The 16,209-nt window shown below is 46.1% G+C and overlaps 1 protein-coding gene across 2 annotated transcripts; it reads right to left on the bottom strand.

The window, feature by feature from the left end:
* Positions 1–712: 712 nt before the first annotated feature.
* Positions 713–15,157, bottom strand: LOC310807606 (phosphatidylinositol 3-kinase regulatory subunit alpha-like). Of its 2 annotated transcripts, XM_083674139.1 has the most exons (15): positions 14,811–15,157; positions 14,287–14,382; positions 13,937–14,011; positions 13,516–13,632; positions 13,057–13,258; positions 10,994–11,076; positions 7,734–7,843; positions 6,973–7,067; positions 6,640–6,820; positions 5,489–5,614; positions 5,139–5,281; positions 4,748–4,924; positions 3,857–3,931; positions 3,575–3,745; positions 713–2,034 (listed from the first exon to the last, which is right to left on the bottom strand). In XM_083674139.1, exons 1-15 carry the CDS (start codon positions 15,136–15,138, stop codon positions 1,845–1,847), a joined length of 2,169 nt encoding a protein of 722 aa, XP_083530265.1. In that variant the 5' UTR covers positions 15,139–15,157; the 3' UTR covers positions 713–1,844. The 2 variants fall into 2 exon arrangements, with proteins under 2 accessions (XP_083530265.1, XP_083530266.1); XM_083674140.1 differs by lacking the exons at positions 7,734–7,843; positions 10,994–11,076; positions 13,057–13,258; ... (2 more) ...; positions 14,287–14,382; positions 14,811–15,157 and adding an exon at positions 7,540–7,561.
* Positions 15,158–16,209: the final 1,052 nt, after the last annotated feature.

Raw genomic sequence — 16,209 nt, 5'->3', positions numbered from 1 at the left:
GTTGTGCTTCGTTAATATTGTGTGGCTCTCTCTCAGTAGAGAAGTTATCAATACGTAAAACGTTATCAAAGTGACCGACAGTAAACAACACGTGAGCCAAATCGCATGAATTTGGTGCTTTATTTCCCCGTGTTACAGTACAGGCAATGCATGAATTACACATGAAAACCAAGATTTATGGACAGTGGCAAAAAACAAAAAATTCTAAGTTGGGCATTTCTGATACAGAAAATACAGCATCCAGGAATGACATTTTATTCTAACAATTAGGACCAAACAAATTCACACATGCCTCCTCTGTAAGCTGTCTGTTTTCTCCTCTGTAAGGGGTTAGTTGAAATGCCTGCACTGCCCTGCCTTGGGTCTTCAAACATACACATTATCACGTAAAATAAAATCATTTGCATTGGAAATCCTCATCACCCTCTGTGCACCGGGGTTTCATGGTCTTATGTAAAGAAATAAAACCAAATAAAACACATTTCTGTAGTCGAAATGTATCTAAGAGATTGATAAGAATTAATTCACATAATTTCACTGACATACAATGTAGACTGATTCACAACATGTACTTAGACAGAGAAATGTAGTTAAACAAGTCATGGTCCAGTCTAGTAGCTATATCAGGGGAGGCTGGCGGAGGTAGAAATCAGAGGACGGGCTAATTGTAATGCATGGAATGGAATAAGGAATACCATTCCTCATTCCATTCCTTGCATTACAATGAGCCCGTCCTCTGATTTCTACCTCCGCCAGCCTCCCCTGTGGTCCAGCTAGTAGCTATATTAATAGCCAAACAACATAATACGAAGAGAGAATAACCCCAAAACTCAAAGCAAAAATATATTTGGGTAAATAACAACTTAAGAGGATCAGAGGACAGTGACATCATTGCATAGCACGACAACATATCACACACCATTTCATTCAGGGTGTTGAACAAAGATTTTAGTATTGAAAGGCCAAGTCATTTCAATTTAATGCCTAATAATGTAATATTAGTTACATGTATTATTATTAGTTACATATAATGTTGTACCGACTTCACATCTCCTCCTTGTCTTAAATCAAGTCTGCATGTTAATTTTGTCTATGAGGAACAGAAATGTATCATTTTTTGAGAGTAACATTTGGGAAATCAACAACCTTTTGTCATCCATTTACCTGCAGATCAGAAGTTTATTCAAATGCATGAGTATTCTATCTATAGATATACCTCTATCTCAAATGTCAGAATTCAACTTCCTGTAGAAGCTTGGTCTCTGTTCCATTCACACACAAACACATAAGAACACACACACTTATGCACTACGCACACACATACACACTCACGTAGAACCACTGTTTAACTATCCAAAGAAAAAAGCTTTGAAAAGAGTTGAAATAAGCACCATAATGATAAGAAGTCTGTTCTGTTCAGCTGTTTCTGTTTCTTCTTTAAAACTGTCGATCGATAGCCCTCATCTTTCCCACTCTATGACATCATCCACGGCAGGAGCATTCTCCAGAGAAGAAGTGCTCATGATTGTCCTTCATTGTAGTCCATCAATCATCCATCATTGTAGTCCATCAATCATCCATCATTGTAGTTCATCAATCATCCATCATTGTAGTCCAGCCATTGTCCATCATCCATCATTGTAGTCCATCCATGCTGATGTCTTATGGTGCATTCAATTGCTCCTAGTAGGAAACTCTGAGCTTCCACCTAAATTTAGCGTACGATTTCGCATAGGGCTCCCTCTAATGGCTAATTCTGAGATCGCTCCAAGCAGGGAAACTCAGAATTCTCTAGTTCCGAGGAGCAAGTGAATGCAGCATTAGTCCTCAGCGCAGGGAGGGCATCACCGCCTCTGGTGGGCGTAGACGGGGTGGGCAAGGGTCACGTTCAGGGAGTCGTTGTGCTGCACCAGGGAGGTGTGTTGGTAGTGCAGCACCAGCTCCTTCAGCGAGCTGTAGAGGTTGTAGGGCTCAGCGAAGCCATAGCCCGTGTGTGCCTTGTTGATGACGCAGTGCTTCACCTCACCCTCGACCCTGGGGGAGAGAAGAAGACATTTCATTAATTTAAATGTTATTTTATTTATTTAACTCATTTAGTGCCTATATTAAATCTACAGTGTGGGTTTTATTAGTGTGTTATTATACAGCTAGAAACCTGCAATTGTCTTCAATATAATGAGAGAGATCATTAACAAGAGAAATCATTAACTCATTCAGTGCCGAGGGTGAATAAAGTCGCTGAAATTGTCAACATTCTAGAGCGCCAAGGATGACTTTATTCACAAAAGATGCTTCATTTTGTACCCAATCAAAGTATTGTTGCTAGGTAAACACCACATAAAACACTTGGCAGTCTAGGTGGTGAGAATTCCGGAACTCACAGTTAGTGAGTTAACCAGGATGGTCTCTCAGTAACAAGTATCGCTGTTTTCTAACAACTCCTAGGATCCATAAAGTCAAAATGATAATACAATCAAAATCAGATACAATGAAAACTTTGTATTTCCCCATTTTAGTTTTTAATAGTAATGCTATACATGTCCAAATTGACTATTGAGATATTGTAACGACAGTGTCACTCATATGGTATTGTCTTGTTTTGTTGTGTTCAGTGCATCTCTGCGTGCTATCTGACAGGCAGTGGCTTGTTTATCATGAGGAAGCAGACTAACATGCTAGTTCCACTCTAACCTGTTTGAGGTCAGCTGATGCACATAACAGGACTGAGAGGCCCACACCAGCCAGTTCTGCTTCCTGGCTTCTCTTGAAAAAAATACTCAGAACGGAAGCCCTGAGAGGTATTTTGGAAAATAGCCAGATATAGCTAGAAGCAATTCACAATAAAATTTGTCGAAAGGTTGTTTGGCTCAGTCGCAAAAAAAGTCAGGAAAGGGGGTTCGGAGGGTTATACTTGACTCTGGTCGTTAACAGGTTAGTCACGTCACACTTCAGAGCTCTGTTCTATAAGACAGGTCACGTCACGGCATGTGGTAAATTGTTTTAGGAGGCCCAAAATACATACTTTGACCTAAATGTCAATTTTTCCGAATCATTGTGCAATAACAGTGTGCAGCACCAAGATGTCATACATCAGCTAAAAAACGTCAAAATGACTCATGCAGGCCTTTAAAGTATACAAAAAATAAAAGAACCCCACCCATGACGAGTTGACCAACCAGAACACAGCACAGATGATCATCACTATCCTGAAATCTGATTCCTGATCCATCCATGTCTCAGATACACAAGATCTGAAAATAACTCTCAAGGGGATCGTTCACCAATCTTTCTAAAAGGATGTTTTGCTGCTCCTTGGAAGAAGAAGGCCCGGTTTACGGGTCCATCGTCAACATGGGAGTTATATCACCAGGACTGAAGAGAGAGACCAGTTACAACACCCACCCAGACTAATACAAATGAATAAAAAAAAGTGAACCATCCCTTTAACAAGATCATGACGCTCGAGTCTGACTCAACACCACGTACACGACACTGCAGCCATGTCTCAAACTCCCGATACCGAGGCGAAACTAAAAGAAAAGAGCGAAAAGGCAGGGTAGGTGAGCTAACGTACACAACGCTGCAGGCGTAGCAGCCGGCCTTGCTGCTGTCTCTGATGAGGAAGGTGCCATCCTTCTTCCCTCTTAGCAGGGCCTCAGCCTGCAGCCGGTTGATGTTCCCCAGCCTCCAGGCCCGCTCGTCATGGTGAGGAAGGTCCTCCTCATCCTCCACCATGGAATACTCACTGAAACACATCATATCAGCATTATTAGCATTATACCACCGTAGAATACTCACTGAAGGGGGGGGGGGGGGGGAGAGGGAAAGAGAGAGAAGGAAGGAGATGGTTACTTACTCCTCTAGGTTCTCGTTCTTGATCCCGAGCCATTCGTTGAGTTTCTTCTGCCTCACTCCCTTATGGGTCAGCCACCTACAGGATCAAACAGACCTTAGTCACCGGCACCAGACAACAAGACATGGCCCTACTCCTGTTTGATACCATTCCTCATTCCATTCAATACAATGAGCCCGTCCTCCGATTTCTACCTCTACTAGCCTCCACTAGCTCAAACATAAGACTCTCCTTGGACCGCAGAGTTAGGGTTAGTTGTTGTGTTGAGGACATGGATCATCAATCGTCCTTTATTACCGTGTAGGCAGAGTCATGAGTCATGATTTAGTGTTGTACTGGACATCAGTGTTCTGCAATTGATTGAATAGAACATGTTCTCATGTTCTCAGGTTCTAATGTTCTTAGGTTCTAATGTTCTAAGATGATAAAGTGCAGGAAGGACTGAGAGGTTTACAGGAACTAACCTTAACATGATGTAGTCACAGGAATCATAAACATGTTCCTAGAGAGGAGTAGAGGGCTGGGGGTGTGGGGGGTCTTAAGCTGGAGGGCTTACATGAGGTATTGGTCCCTGGTCTTAGACCAGTAGAGACCAGTACAGGGCTGGGGGGCTCAGACCAGTAGAGACCAGTACAGGGCTGGGGGGTCTTACATGAGGTACTGGTCCCTGGTCTTAGACCAGTAAAGACCAGTATAGACCAGTAGAGAACAGGAGAGGGCAGGGGGTCTTAGACCAGTAGACACCAGTAAAGGGCTGGGGGGGTCTTAGACCAGTAGAGGGCTGGGGGTCTTAGACCAGTAGCGGGCTGGGGGTCTTAGACCAGTAGCGGGCTGGGGGTCTTAGACCAGTAGCGGGCTGGAGGTCTTAGAGCAGTAGAGGGCTGGGGGTCTTACATGAGGTATTGGTCCCTGGTCTTGCGGAGCTGGATGAGGTCAGGTTTGATGCTGTTCATCTTCTTGTCGATCTCTCGGTAGTCGGCCGCCTGCTTCTTCAGGTCGTCCTCCAGGTGCCGTTTGCTGTCCACGATCTCGCTGATCCTCGACTTCAGCTTGTCATAGTTACCCATGATCCTTAGAGGGAAGAAAATTTGTATGTGAGAAACATAAAAAAGGATGCTTTCTCTTAATCCTAGTTCTGGAATAAAAGACTACATTCAATGACATTATCATGCGTTTTATTTATGTAACGGCCATAAATATCTAGCCACAAACTCATAACACCACACTGCGTTCGCTTGTAACAACTCAGACAAAACGAGTAAACACGTGTCGTTTCCATGGTTACCTCTGGATCTCTTTATCGTTGCCCTCCCTCCTGAACTTCTCGATGTACTCCTTGCTGAAGCGCTCCTGGGTCTGACACTGCTCCTCGAAGATCTTGATCGTCTCGTTAAATGCCTCGATGGCCGTTCTCTTCATTTGGATTTCCTGAGGAGGACACGGAAGTGCGGGTTAGACTACGTACTGCGCAGAGCCTGATTCCTCCCAAGATTTCTTCCCATCGTGGAGTTTTTCCCTTGCCACTGTTCTTCTGCTTCCTACTATGAGGTCACTTCTTCTTATGAGGTCACTGTGACAATAGTGTTTTGTATAACACTCTTTACAAATAAAGTTGTAATTGATTGAATAGTTCACCTGTGATGTCCTGGTGTACTCCTCATACAGGCGGTCATACTCGCGGTTCTTCTCCTGGTACTGGAGGTGGTACTCGTGCAGCTTCTTACCCACCGCCTCGATGTTGTCCTCCTTCACCACCTGGTCCTGAAGCAGATAACAACAACAAGTTAGAGCAGCACATCTCATTTCATTATCTTGGCCAAACAGCCAAGATAATACATTCTTAGCAGCACTCTGACAAAAAGTCTTTTTTTTATTATCTGAAAATGAAGTACAGTACACAAAGCAATCTGCAGTCTGGCCAACCCAGATCTGTATGTAAAGGCGCTTTAGATAGCTGCTACTACTGTAGTTGTATTACAACTCCAGTAGATCAAAGGGACCGGATGGGAGAGATCTCTTAGCTTTAACTCATTCATTGCTGAATAAAGATGCCCAAATTGTCAACATTCTGGAGTGCCAAAAATGCATAAATGATGGTGCTTCATTTTGTAGCCAATCAAAGTGTTGTTGCTAGGTAAACACCACATAAAACACTTATTACGCTAGGTGGTGTTCCAGAATTCTTTGGCAGTTAGTGAGTTAACATTGTGTGTCTTCTATGTGTTTAAAGTGGAATTTTACCCAGTAATCCAGTGGATTAGTTGTTTTCATTATTCAACAGTAGACACATTCACAAAAAAGTGTTTTAAAACGATCTCTGAGTCAAAATATCTCACTTTGATTGCCCTGATCAGTCCTGATGTTCCAAATTGCCCATTTGATTTAATTCCAACAACTCCCAAGACTCTCCTCCCTCCCACACAAGGTCCTTCTGTTGAACAGCACTATAACTAGCGCCTGCAGCTCTCTGGGAATCACTGGTGTAGAAGAGCAGGGTCGGAGTGCAAAAACTGTCATCTGACTTATTTTAACACGATATGGAAGTTTTTTTTGGATGTAAACACAGACCTCGCGCTTCCAGAGCTATGATGCAGATGCACACAAAATGATGATAGCTTGAGATGGTATGTATTGAGGATTGAACAGAAATACACATGAAAATGGAGTCAGGGTAAACTTCCCCTTTAACATTGTGTGTCTCCTGTGTGTGTTTAAACTGAGTATCTCCTGTGTGTGTTTAAACTGAGTATCTCCTGTGTGTGTTTAAACTGTGTGATCAGACGGACCTGTTGGAGCTTGGAGACCGGGTAGAGCAGCCTGACGTCAAGTTTGGGGTTGTACTGGGCCAGGGACTCGTGTCTGTAGAAGTTGATCAGCTCCACCACCGAGCCAAAGGTCAAGGGGTCAGAAAAACCGTACTTCCCGTCCCGGTGGAAGATCTTGATCAGCTTGTTGTTTCCTCCTTTCCTGATTGGACGAGATCAAACAGGAAGTCTGAGCGAACATGACCAGAGGGTCTTATTGAGGCAGAATGGTGGTTCCATGTTCATTTGATGGGATTACAATACACAACACAGCATCACGCACGCATGCTGTCTCTGACTACATTACACACACACCTCAGAGTCAGGGTGTAGTCGCCGTGCATCTTGGTGGAGGCGTCTCTGACCAGGAACGTACCATCAGCCGTGTCTCTCAGCTTTTCATTCACCTCCTCCCTGAAACACAAGCCCTGGTTAACCCTATGGGACCTCCTCCCTGAAACACAAGCCCTGGTTAGCCTCTGGGACCTCCTCCCTGAAACACAAGCCCTGGTTAGCCTCTGGGACTGCCGATGTCCCCCCAGTACCACTCAAGTCCTGCAGGGTAGAAGGTATGGGCTAGGAGTTAGGAGGCTAGGAGGTAGGGGCTAGGAGGTAGGAGACTAGGGGCTAGAGGCTAGGAGGTAGAGGCAAGGGGCTAGGAGGTAGGGGCTAGAGGCTTGGGGCTAGGAGGTAGGAGGCAAGGGGGTAGGAGGTAGGGGCTAGGAGGCTAGAGGCTTGGGGCTAGGGGGTAGGAGGCTAGGGGGTAGGAGGCTAGAAGGTAGGGAGTAGGAGGCTAGAAGGTAGGGAGTAGGGGCTAGGGGGTAGGAGGCTAGAGGGTCAGAGGCTAGAGGCTAGGGGGTAGGAGACTAGGAGGTAGGAGACTTGCCTGGAGATGTCCCCCCAGTACCACTCAAGAGTCCTGCAGGGTAGGAGGGTAGGGGGTAGGAGGCTAGGAGCTGGGAGCTAAGGGGGTGGGAGACTTGCCTGGAGATGTCCCCCCAGTACCACTCAAGAGTCCTGCAGGGTAGGAGGTAGGGGCTAGGAGGTAGGAGGGTAGAAGGTAGGGGCTAGGAGACTTGCCTGGAGATGTCCCCCCAGTACCACTCAGAGTCCTGCAGGGCCATGTTATTGTTGAAGCCGTTGTTGGGGCCCGGGGTGGCAGCCTTGGCCGGCTTAGGAGGCAGAGCTGAGGGGAGAGGAGAGGAGGGGAGGGGAGGACAGGAGAGAGGAGAGCAGTCAGCCAATCTGGAGGCTCACAATTAATGATAAATAATAGCCTATCATCTCTCCTCATCATGTACGTGGTCTGGCATCTGGTTCAGGAGGTGAAGTAGGAACACAAGAAGGAAGTTGTCCCGTCTTCCTATTGGTCTATTGGTCTAACTCTGAAGCTGAAGTAGGACTTATAACTGTTGATATGCAGCCTCACTATGTAAAAATTAGTTTTCAGGTCTGAGTCCAGGGAGAGTCACATCAGCTATCAGGGTTCTCCCCAGGATGTTTGAATAGTGTGGCATTGGATTGCATTATCAAAACTCGACTCACGTTTACTCATGTCAAAATGCGCAAAACGCTGAATTCACCGAAAACATCTTACCGCTTTTGCTTTTACTTTCACTTTTGTTTTTAACGTCATTGGCAATCGTAGATAGTTACTCTATCGTTACTAACTATCTAGTTTAATTTGTCCTAATGTTTATAGTGTGGCGCAGAAACACTCTTACTGCCACTTGTCTGAATAATCAATAAATGACATCATACGAGTCTGATAACATGTCGTTAAACCCCTCCGGACATGACTGAATGGTGCCCTCTATCGCCTACTGTCAGCTACATAAATACACTTCACAACAAGTACACAATGATCCTAAGCCAATTATAACTCAAAGGAACTAATTGCACAAACATGATGGTAAAATGTACTGAAAACGAGAGAATGGCTGAATGCTGAGATGTGTTCAACCCAGAGAGAGAGAGCAGCGTTCCCCTGTACCCCACGGAAGGCCACCAGAGAGAGAGCAGCGTTCCCCTGTACCCCACAACGGCCACCAGAGAGAGAACAGCGTTCCCCTGTACCCCACGACGGCCACCAGAGAGAGAAGCGTTCCCCTGTACCCCACGACAGCCACCAGAGAGAGAGCAGCATTCTTCTGTACCCCACGACGGCCACCAGAGAGAGAAGCGTTCCCCTGTACCCCACGACAGCCACCAGAGAGAGAGCAGCGTTCTTCTGTACCCCACGACGACCACCAGAGAGAGAGCAGCGTTCTTCTGTACCCCACGACGACCACCAGAGAGAAGGGACTTCACTGCAGTACTGTCCTCCACTAGACCATAAACGGAATATCTAGCATGATAATAATAGTTTATGGATATGCATGCATGCGGGCACGCACACACGCACGCACGCACACACACACACCTCTCTCTCTCACACACACACACACACACCAGCAAAACCTTACTTTAGGAACGTACGTAGGTCAGGATGCTGAAAGAACCTACCAACCCTAGCACATCAAAGGACCCGGTTGACAAGGTGGTCCAGGTCCGATGACCCACTAGAAAACGTTAACAGCAGATGATCCATTCCCTCTAGGACTGATTTCCCCTGCTGCCCCAGCCAAGCAAACCTTCGCTCTCCACACCACACTGACCAGCACCCTCTACAGAAACATGCAGACCTGCTGCGGTGGGGTTACCTGGTGTGTCCATATCTGTGTAAATGAACCCCGAGTCCAGATGGTCTGATACCGGCCAGCCCTCATCCCCCTCCTCCTCTTCCTCACTCTCCATCTCAGACATTGTTCTATACATCCCTCCAGGTATGGCAAAGATGGATCCTAGCAAATCACTCAAATATTTCGTATTAATTCTTCTCCAGTTTGCCTCATCGCTTTGTGTCAGAGTCCTGGTGAGAGTCTTAAAGCTGTCGCCTAGGGAGCAGCTTGGTAAAAGCATTACATCACATCCTCGGGGCTGCAGCCAATCGCGTGCGGGCATGGTGACCGGCAGACCCCTCCCTCCCCACTGCTGCATCTTTCATGTCCTCCTGAGCGATGATGTCATTGAGGAGAGAGAGCAGCTCCCTGGCTTCTGTGGTGCGATCGCGCTCTCTCTCTCCCTCTCTCTCTCTTTTAAGCTGACTCCAGAACAGTTACTAGGCAGGGTAGTAATGATGATGTCATTGAGAAAGCTCAGGTGGCTGCTGTGTCTCACTGAAGCTGACTCCAGGTCAGTTCCTACACAGGGCTACTGGCTACTGCTGCCCTCCTCCATCTCCATGAGACTGATGTCAGATCAGTTACTAAGTCTCTCTCCCTCTGTCCCTCACTCTCTCTCCCTCCCTCCCCCCTCAGTAACCATGCAGGGGAGCAGGTGGAGCAAGGGAAGCAGACTCACTCTAACGGCTCCAGACTCATTTCCCTAGCATCCATGTTAGCAAGAGGAAACAGACCTGAAAAACCTCTCTCTCTCTCTCATCGTTCAACTAGAATGTGATGTTTGTTTGTTTCTAGACGATAGACTTGTCCATGGAACAACACTTCTCCCCCTGAAAACATCCCCAGGCCTGGTTCAGTGGACTGGTACCATGGCCTGGGGTGATGCAGTGGTCAGGTACCACCACCATGGCTGGGGTAGTCCAGTGGTCTGGTACCAGTACCATGGCAAGGGTGGTCCAGTGGTCTGGTACCATGGCCTACAGTGCACACACATACCCATGTTTGCATGGGTCAGAATCCAGCCCATGCCCTGCTGACATACCCTCTCCTCCTTACTTACTTGTCTACCTTCAATGTCTTAAATTAAAACAAATATATAACAAGGTCCATAACTACATCTAACCTTTCAACGTTTTATAATCCAGGGGAGGCTGGTGGAGGTAGAAATCGGAGGATGGGCTCATTGGAATGGGGAACGATACCATTACAATGAGGCCGTCCTCCGCTTTCTGCCTCCACCAGCCTCCCCTAGTATAACGGTATTACCCTATAGACACGTAACAGTTGTATTGCCCTGTGAACGTTAGATATGGGTATCAGGGTTCTCCCCAGAGAATAGAAGAGTGTTTCTGGGCCATGCTGTGAATTTGGCACCACCACTAGTTAAACATTCCAAGGCAAATTAAACTATATAGTTCCTGTAGTTACTAAATATTGTTGATCGCCAACAACATTATTGTTAAAAACGAAAGCGAAAGTTAAAGCGTTATGATGTTCCTCAGTGAATTCAGCATTTCAGCTGGTCTTTTTGCGCATTTTGACATGAATAAACGTGAGTTGGGTTTTGATGATGCAATCCAGCGCCACGCAGTTCATTGTTGTTGTCTTCTTACCTGGAGCAGCCTGATGTTCCCTCAGCTCACTGTTGACCAGAATCTCTACGATCTGGACCAGGTGATCTGGGCTGACCTCACAGCTGGGAGGAGAACCATACACGTCTCATTAAGACAAATCCAGAAACATTTCCTGGACACAGATTAAGGCAAATCCAGAACCTAAACCTCACTTCCAATGGGAGACTCTCCACTACAGATGTTTTCTAGTCTAGTATCAGGCTTAATCTAGGTCCAGGACACCAGCCCTACACATTTGTGTGGATCAGTAGAGGCTGGTGGAGGTAGACACCGGAGGACGGGCTCATTGGAATGCATGGAATGGAATCCCATTTTTGCCTCCGCCAGCCTCCCCTGGTATACAGTCATGAGAAAAAATTAGGACACCCTATGAAAACCTTTGTCTTCTTCAACATATTCAAACATATGGACATTTGATATTCATTTGAACAATATTGAAAAATTGAGGTAATATAACTAAACAAATACAACTGAAACAAATTATTTAAAAAATTATTGGTAAAATGTAATTAATAGAAATGCAATCTTCTTGTGAGGAAAAAGTTAGGACACCCCTACATTTAGTTCCACTTAAAATGCCTAAAATTATAATAAAGAGCACCACATCAGGTGCAAATGATTAGAACATCGTTACAGAGGATTTTGGAGGAGCCTGTCCTATTTAAACCTCAGATATTTAGTTTGGTTTGCTCTTGATTGTTGAAGTGAGTTGCATCACCATGGCGAGATCAAAAGAGCTCTCTGAGGCCTTCAGAAGAAAAATTGTAGATGCATATGAGTCTGGGAAGGGATATAAAAAGATCTCCAAACTATTCGAAATTGGCCATTCCACTGTCCGGAAAATAATTTACAAGTGGAGAACATTTAAAACCACCACCAACATGGCCAGGTCAGGCCGCCCAAGCAAGTTCAGCCTAAGAGCTGACCGAAAGATGCTTAAAGAAGTCTCCAACAATCCCAGAATGTCATCACGAGACCTACAGGTATCTCTTGCCACAATTGATGTCAAAGTACATGCATCCACCATAAGAAAGAGACTGAACAAGTTTGCATTACATGGGAGGTGTGCAAGGAGGAAACCCCTGCTGTCAAAAAAAAACATCAGGGCAAGACTAAAGTTTGCCAGAGAACACCTAGAGAAAGACCAGAACTTCTGGAACAATGTGCTTTGGACAGATGAATCCAAAGTTGAACTATTTGGGCACAGTAAGAGTAGACATGTTTGGCGCAAAACCAAGACAGCATTTGAGAACAAGAACCTCATACCAACTGTGAAGCATGGGGGTGGAAATGTCATGGTTTGGGGCTGCTTTTCTGCAGCAGGGCCTGGTCAGCTCACCATCATAGAATCCACTATGAATTTTGTATTGTATCAGAGGGTGCTTGAGGAAAATGTGAGACCATCTGTTCGAAAGTTGAAGCTGAAGCAGATGTGGACCATGCAACATGACAATGACCCAAAACATTCCAGTAAATCTACCAAGGAATGGCTCAAGAAAAATAAATTGAGAGTTCTGGAATGGTCAAGTCAAAGCCCGGATCTTAATCTTATTGAGATGCTGTGGATTGATTTGAAACTGGCTGTGCATGCAAGACACCCCTCGAACATCACACAGCTGAAAGAATTCTGCAAGGAGGAGTGGGAAAAACTTTCTCCCAATTGATGTCAGAGACCTGTAGACAGTTATAAGAAACGTCTAATTGAGGTTATTTCAGCCAAGGGGGGCAATACTAGCTATTAGGGCATAGGGTGTCCTAACTTTTTCCTCAGTAGGAATTGGCATTATTGTTAATTTTTCGTTAAATAAATGATTACAAAGTTACATTTTCATAGTTTTTTGTTCAATTACATCCCCTTTATCTATAGACATTGTTAGAAAGAAGATAACATATTGATATGTCCATATTTTTAAGAGAATAACTTAATATTTTGGGGGGTGTCCTAACTTTTTCTCATGACTGTATATTCAAAACATGCTAGCACCACACAAAGCCTAACGACCATGCTGACAGCGTCTACACACACACACACACACACTGACCTGGCAGGCTGTGGTCTGAAGAGCAGGGGGCTGAAGATGTCGGCCAGGGCTCTGACGGTCAGCTGGTTCCGGCCGCTGCTCTGACAGACCCTGGAGAAGTGTCTGATGAGGCTGTAGAGGGTGAGCCAGTACTGGGGGGGGAGGCTGGGGGAGCTGGCCAGCCTCCGCAGGACTTGGGCACATTCCTCTGGCTCCTTCACCTCTGGAGGGGAGGGGGGGTCCGTTTAAACAATGCTAAAACCACTATTTGACCATACTATGTGTAACGATGGCTCCGGGTGTAGTTAGCCACCAGGGGAGGCTGGTGGAGGTAGAAATCGGAGGATGGGCTCATTGTAATGCATGGAACAGAATTCCTCATTCAGTTCCATGCATTACAATGAGCCCGTCCTCCGATTTCTCCCCTGGTTAAAAACATATCACACATCACTGATATGGACACCTGGGCGGTCCCCTCACCTTGCACGGCGTGGACCATCTCAGCCTGGAGGGCGGGGGGCACCACAGGGGTGGGCAGATCCTGCAGGAACCTCATCAGACCATCACACAGCGGCTGGACCTCCACCTGGTCCAGGTCTGGACAACATGTCACACACGTCACTGACATGTCACAAGGGTGTCACAAACATGTCACAAGGTAATAATATCTTAATCCTGTGAGACATTTATGGCAGGAGTAAGAGGCTCCATCGACCAACCAACTGTCTTATACATTTCATCTTTGTTCAAGTTCATAACAGGGGAGGCTGGTGGAGGTTGAAATCGGAGGAATGGACATTCCATGCATTACAATGAGCCCGTCCTCCGATTTCTACCTCCACCAGCCTCCCCTGATTAATATCTATGTATTTCAGAGATGTGTCTGCCTGCCATCACTCACCACCGTCCAGCAGCTGTCGGAGGTCCAGTCCCCCCCCTCCTGACAACGTCCTGTAGAGGGTCGGACATTCCATCCCTGCAGGACAGGGGACACAGGAAGTCGATGGTTAAACATGATTACATGAATAAGCACAATGTACTGTCATAGTAACACATTCCCATTGGTTATGGGGGAGGCGGAGGGGGGCTGCATCGCTCATTTACGGTTTTATTTAAACATTTTTGGCCCATATCTTTCTTCACCACTGGCCCCGCAGCCCACAGACCGACCGGCCCGCGGTGCTCCAGATAGCCAGTCTGCTACTGGACTTGAGGTTAGGCTGTGTGTGAAGTCTGACGAGGTTCTCTCACCTTTACCCTCGATGGCCTCCAGAAGTCTGACCAGGATGGGAGGAGCCAACTCTGGAGGGCCAAACTGTTCCGGGAGGTCTGGAAGCAGCATGGAACCTGCAGCGCACAAAGATGACATCACTGAATCACATGCCACAGTTGCATTCAGGTACAGCACTAGTTATTATGCGCCTAATTATTCCTAATAATAGTCCTAAACAGATGTTAATTTTTCTCACTGCACTCTTATGGTAATTCATCAGTGTCAGGTATCTCATAATCTCTCTCACACACACACACTTCCTGCCACCTAAGCTTCCTGTGTATGTGGGTAACAGCTTATGATGCATTCTCTGTCTAGCTGCGTCAGCGTTTCTCCCGCAGGTCTGACTGACACAGCAGCTGCTTCTCCTTAGCTGGCTCCACATCTGCTGCGCAGAGACCATAATGCTAGGCTTCTGGGAAATACCACACACACTCCAGGGGAGGCAAGAAATCAAGGAAAGATTTTGGTCTTGATTTGGTATTCAGAACCAACTACTCACCCTCTGATTCAGAATCCGTCCTGATTGGACCCGAAGCAGAGGACGGAGGTCTTGGAGGCCGTGGCTTTGGCGTTGGGGGTGACATCCTCTTCCTCCCCAGAAACTCCACATACGTCCCGGGGAAGTCCCCCTTCTCCTGTGTAGTCTCGTTGACCCCCGGCAGCCAGCCAATCTCAGACGGCCTCTCCTCGACCCCGCCTCCACACCCCAAGGCCAGCAGGGCCCCCTTGCTCACCACCAGAATGTCCCCCACATGCAGATCAATGTCCTCCTCCCTCTCCTTCTTGTAGTCGTAAAGTGCTCTGTACTGATAGCCCTCGGAACTCATCCTGAATATTATGTTTACTGATACTGTATCACAAAAATAAACAACTGGACCCAGAAATCTTTTAATTAATTTCACCAGAGGTTACTGATAAACATAACCCCCTAAACGACTAACGATGCATGTTTCTCCTCTGCATAAAGATCATCTCTCTCTAGCTGGTCCCAGTGTTGAAGAAGGATCCTCCAGATTTCTGCTTGAAAGTCCAGTAATTTAATGCACCCTCATGATGCTTCATACGGTACACTCCCATCAAAGGCTCAGTCGACATCGGTGGTCCCATGAAGGCGTCTGTCCTAAAGAGAAACAAACATTACACACAAAAATGCAGTCGTAAATCATCATAAAAGTGACAGCAATACGCCCCGACCGAATGTTGGCAACTATTAATGCCTTTGAAAGAGTTATGCAACAAATATACAATGTATTATTAACACCTTTGCTAGTCAGCTTTGATGTTGCTTTGATGTGTAGAACATTGCATTGGAGATCAGGCTACTCTTTGTTCATCGTGGACAGAAACCAAATAGCGAAGAATTCACAAAGGCTTCATTGTCTGCATGCCATCACAAATCCACATGCAGAAGTTTGAAAACCCCCACGGAATCGATACCGTATCGATTGGAAAAAATGTGTCATGCAATCAGATATCGTCTGCTAGCTGCGTTATCGCATGAAATGCACACAAGGCCCGATGGAAATGTGGAAAGTCCAGATGCCATTTTAACACACTCGCTGGCAAGCAAGCTAGCTAGATTAGCTCTTTACCTTTTTTTTTCCAAAGAAAATCTTCACGGAAATCACAGCGACGCCATTACGAAGCGATCGGTAGAGGCGATCTCAAAACACATGTATCCGATATCAAATCCAATCCAACAGTTTAACTATACATTAAAATAAAAAAACGACACGGGTTACATAAAAGCTAATGTGGCAGAAGGCTAGCACACCGTGTACTGACAGTACTTTCCTGACGTCAGTTCCGGTAACCTAGATTTGGGGGCCTGTCTGTTTTGTCGCCACACTCTTCCTTCTCAACCAGTCGGTAGGCTCGTGGTTTGGAGCGCTAACGCA

This window comes from Argentina silus (assembly GCF_951799395.1).
Source record: "Argentina silus genome assembly, chromosome: 7".
NCBI classification, from domain to species: domain Eukaryota; kingdom Metazoa; phylum Chordata; class Actinopteri; order Argentiniformes; family Argentinidae; genus Argentina; species Argentina silus.
This window is presented reverse-complemented; position numbering and strand designations above follow the sequence as displayed.

Coding starts and splice junctions, on each gene's coding strand:
- LOC310807606 (XM_083674139.1), bottom strand. CDS start 15,138: ATGAGTTCCGAGGGCTATCAGTACAGAGCACTTTACGACTACAAGAAG. Junction 14,012..14,286: donor GGAGGCCATCGAGGGTAAAG/GTGAGAGAACCT, acceptor CCTGTCCTGCAG/GGATGGAATGTCCGACCCTC. Junction 3,746..3,856: donor AAGAACGAGAACCTAGAGGA/GTAAGTAACCAT, acceptor GATGTGTTTCAG/TGAGTATTCCATGGTGGAGG.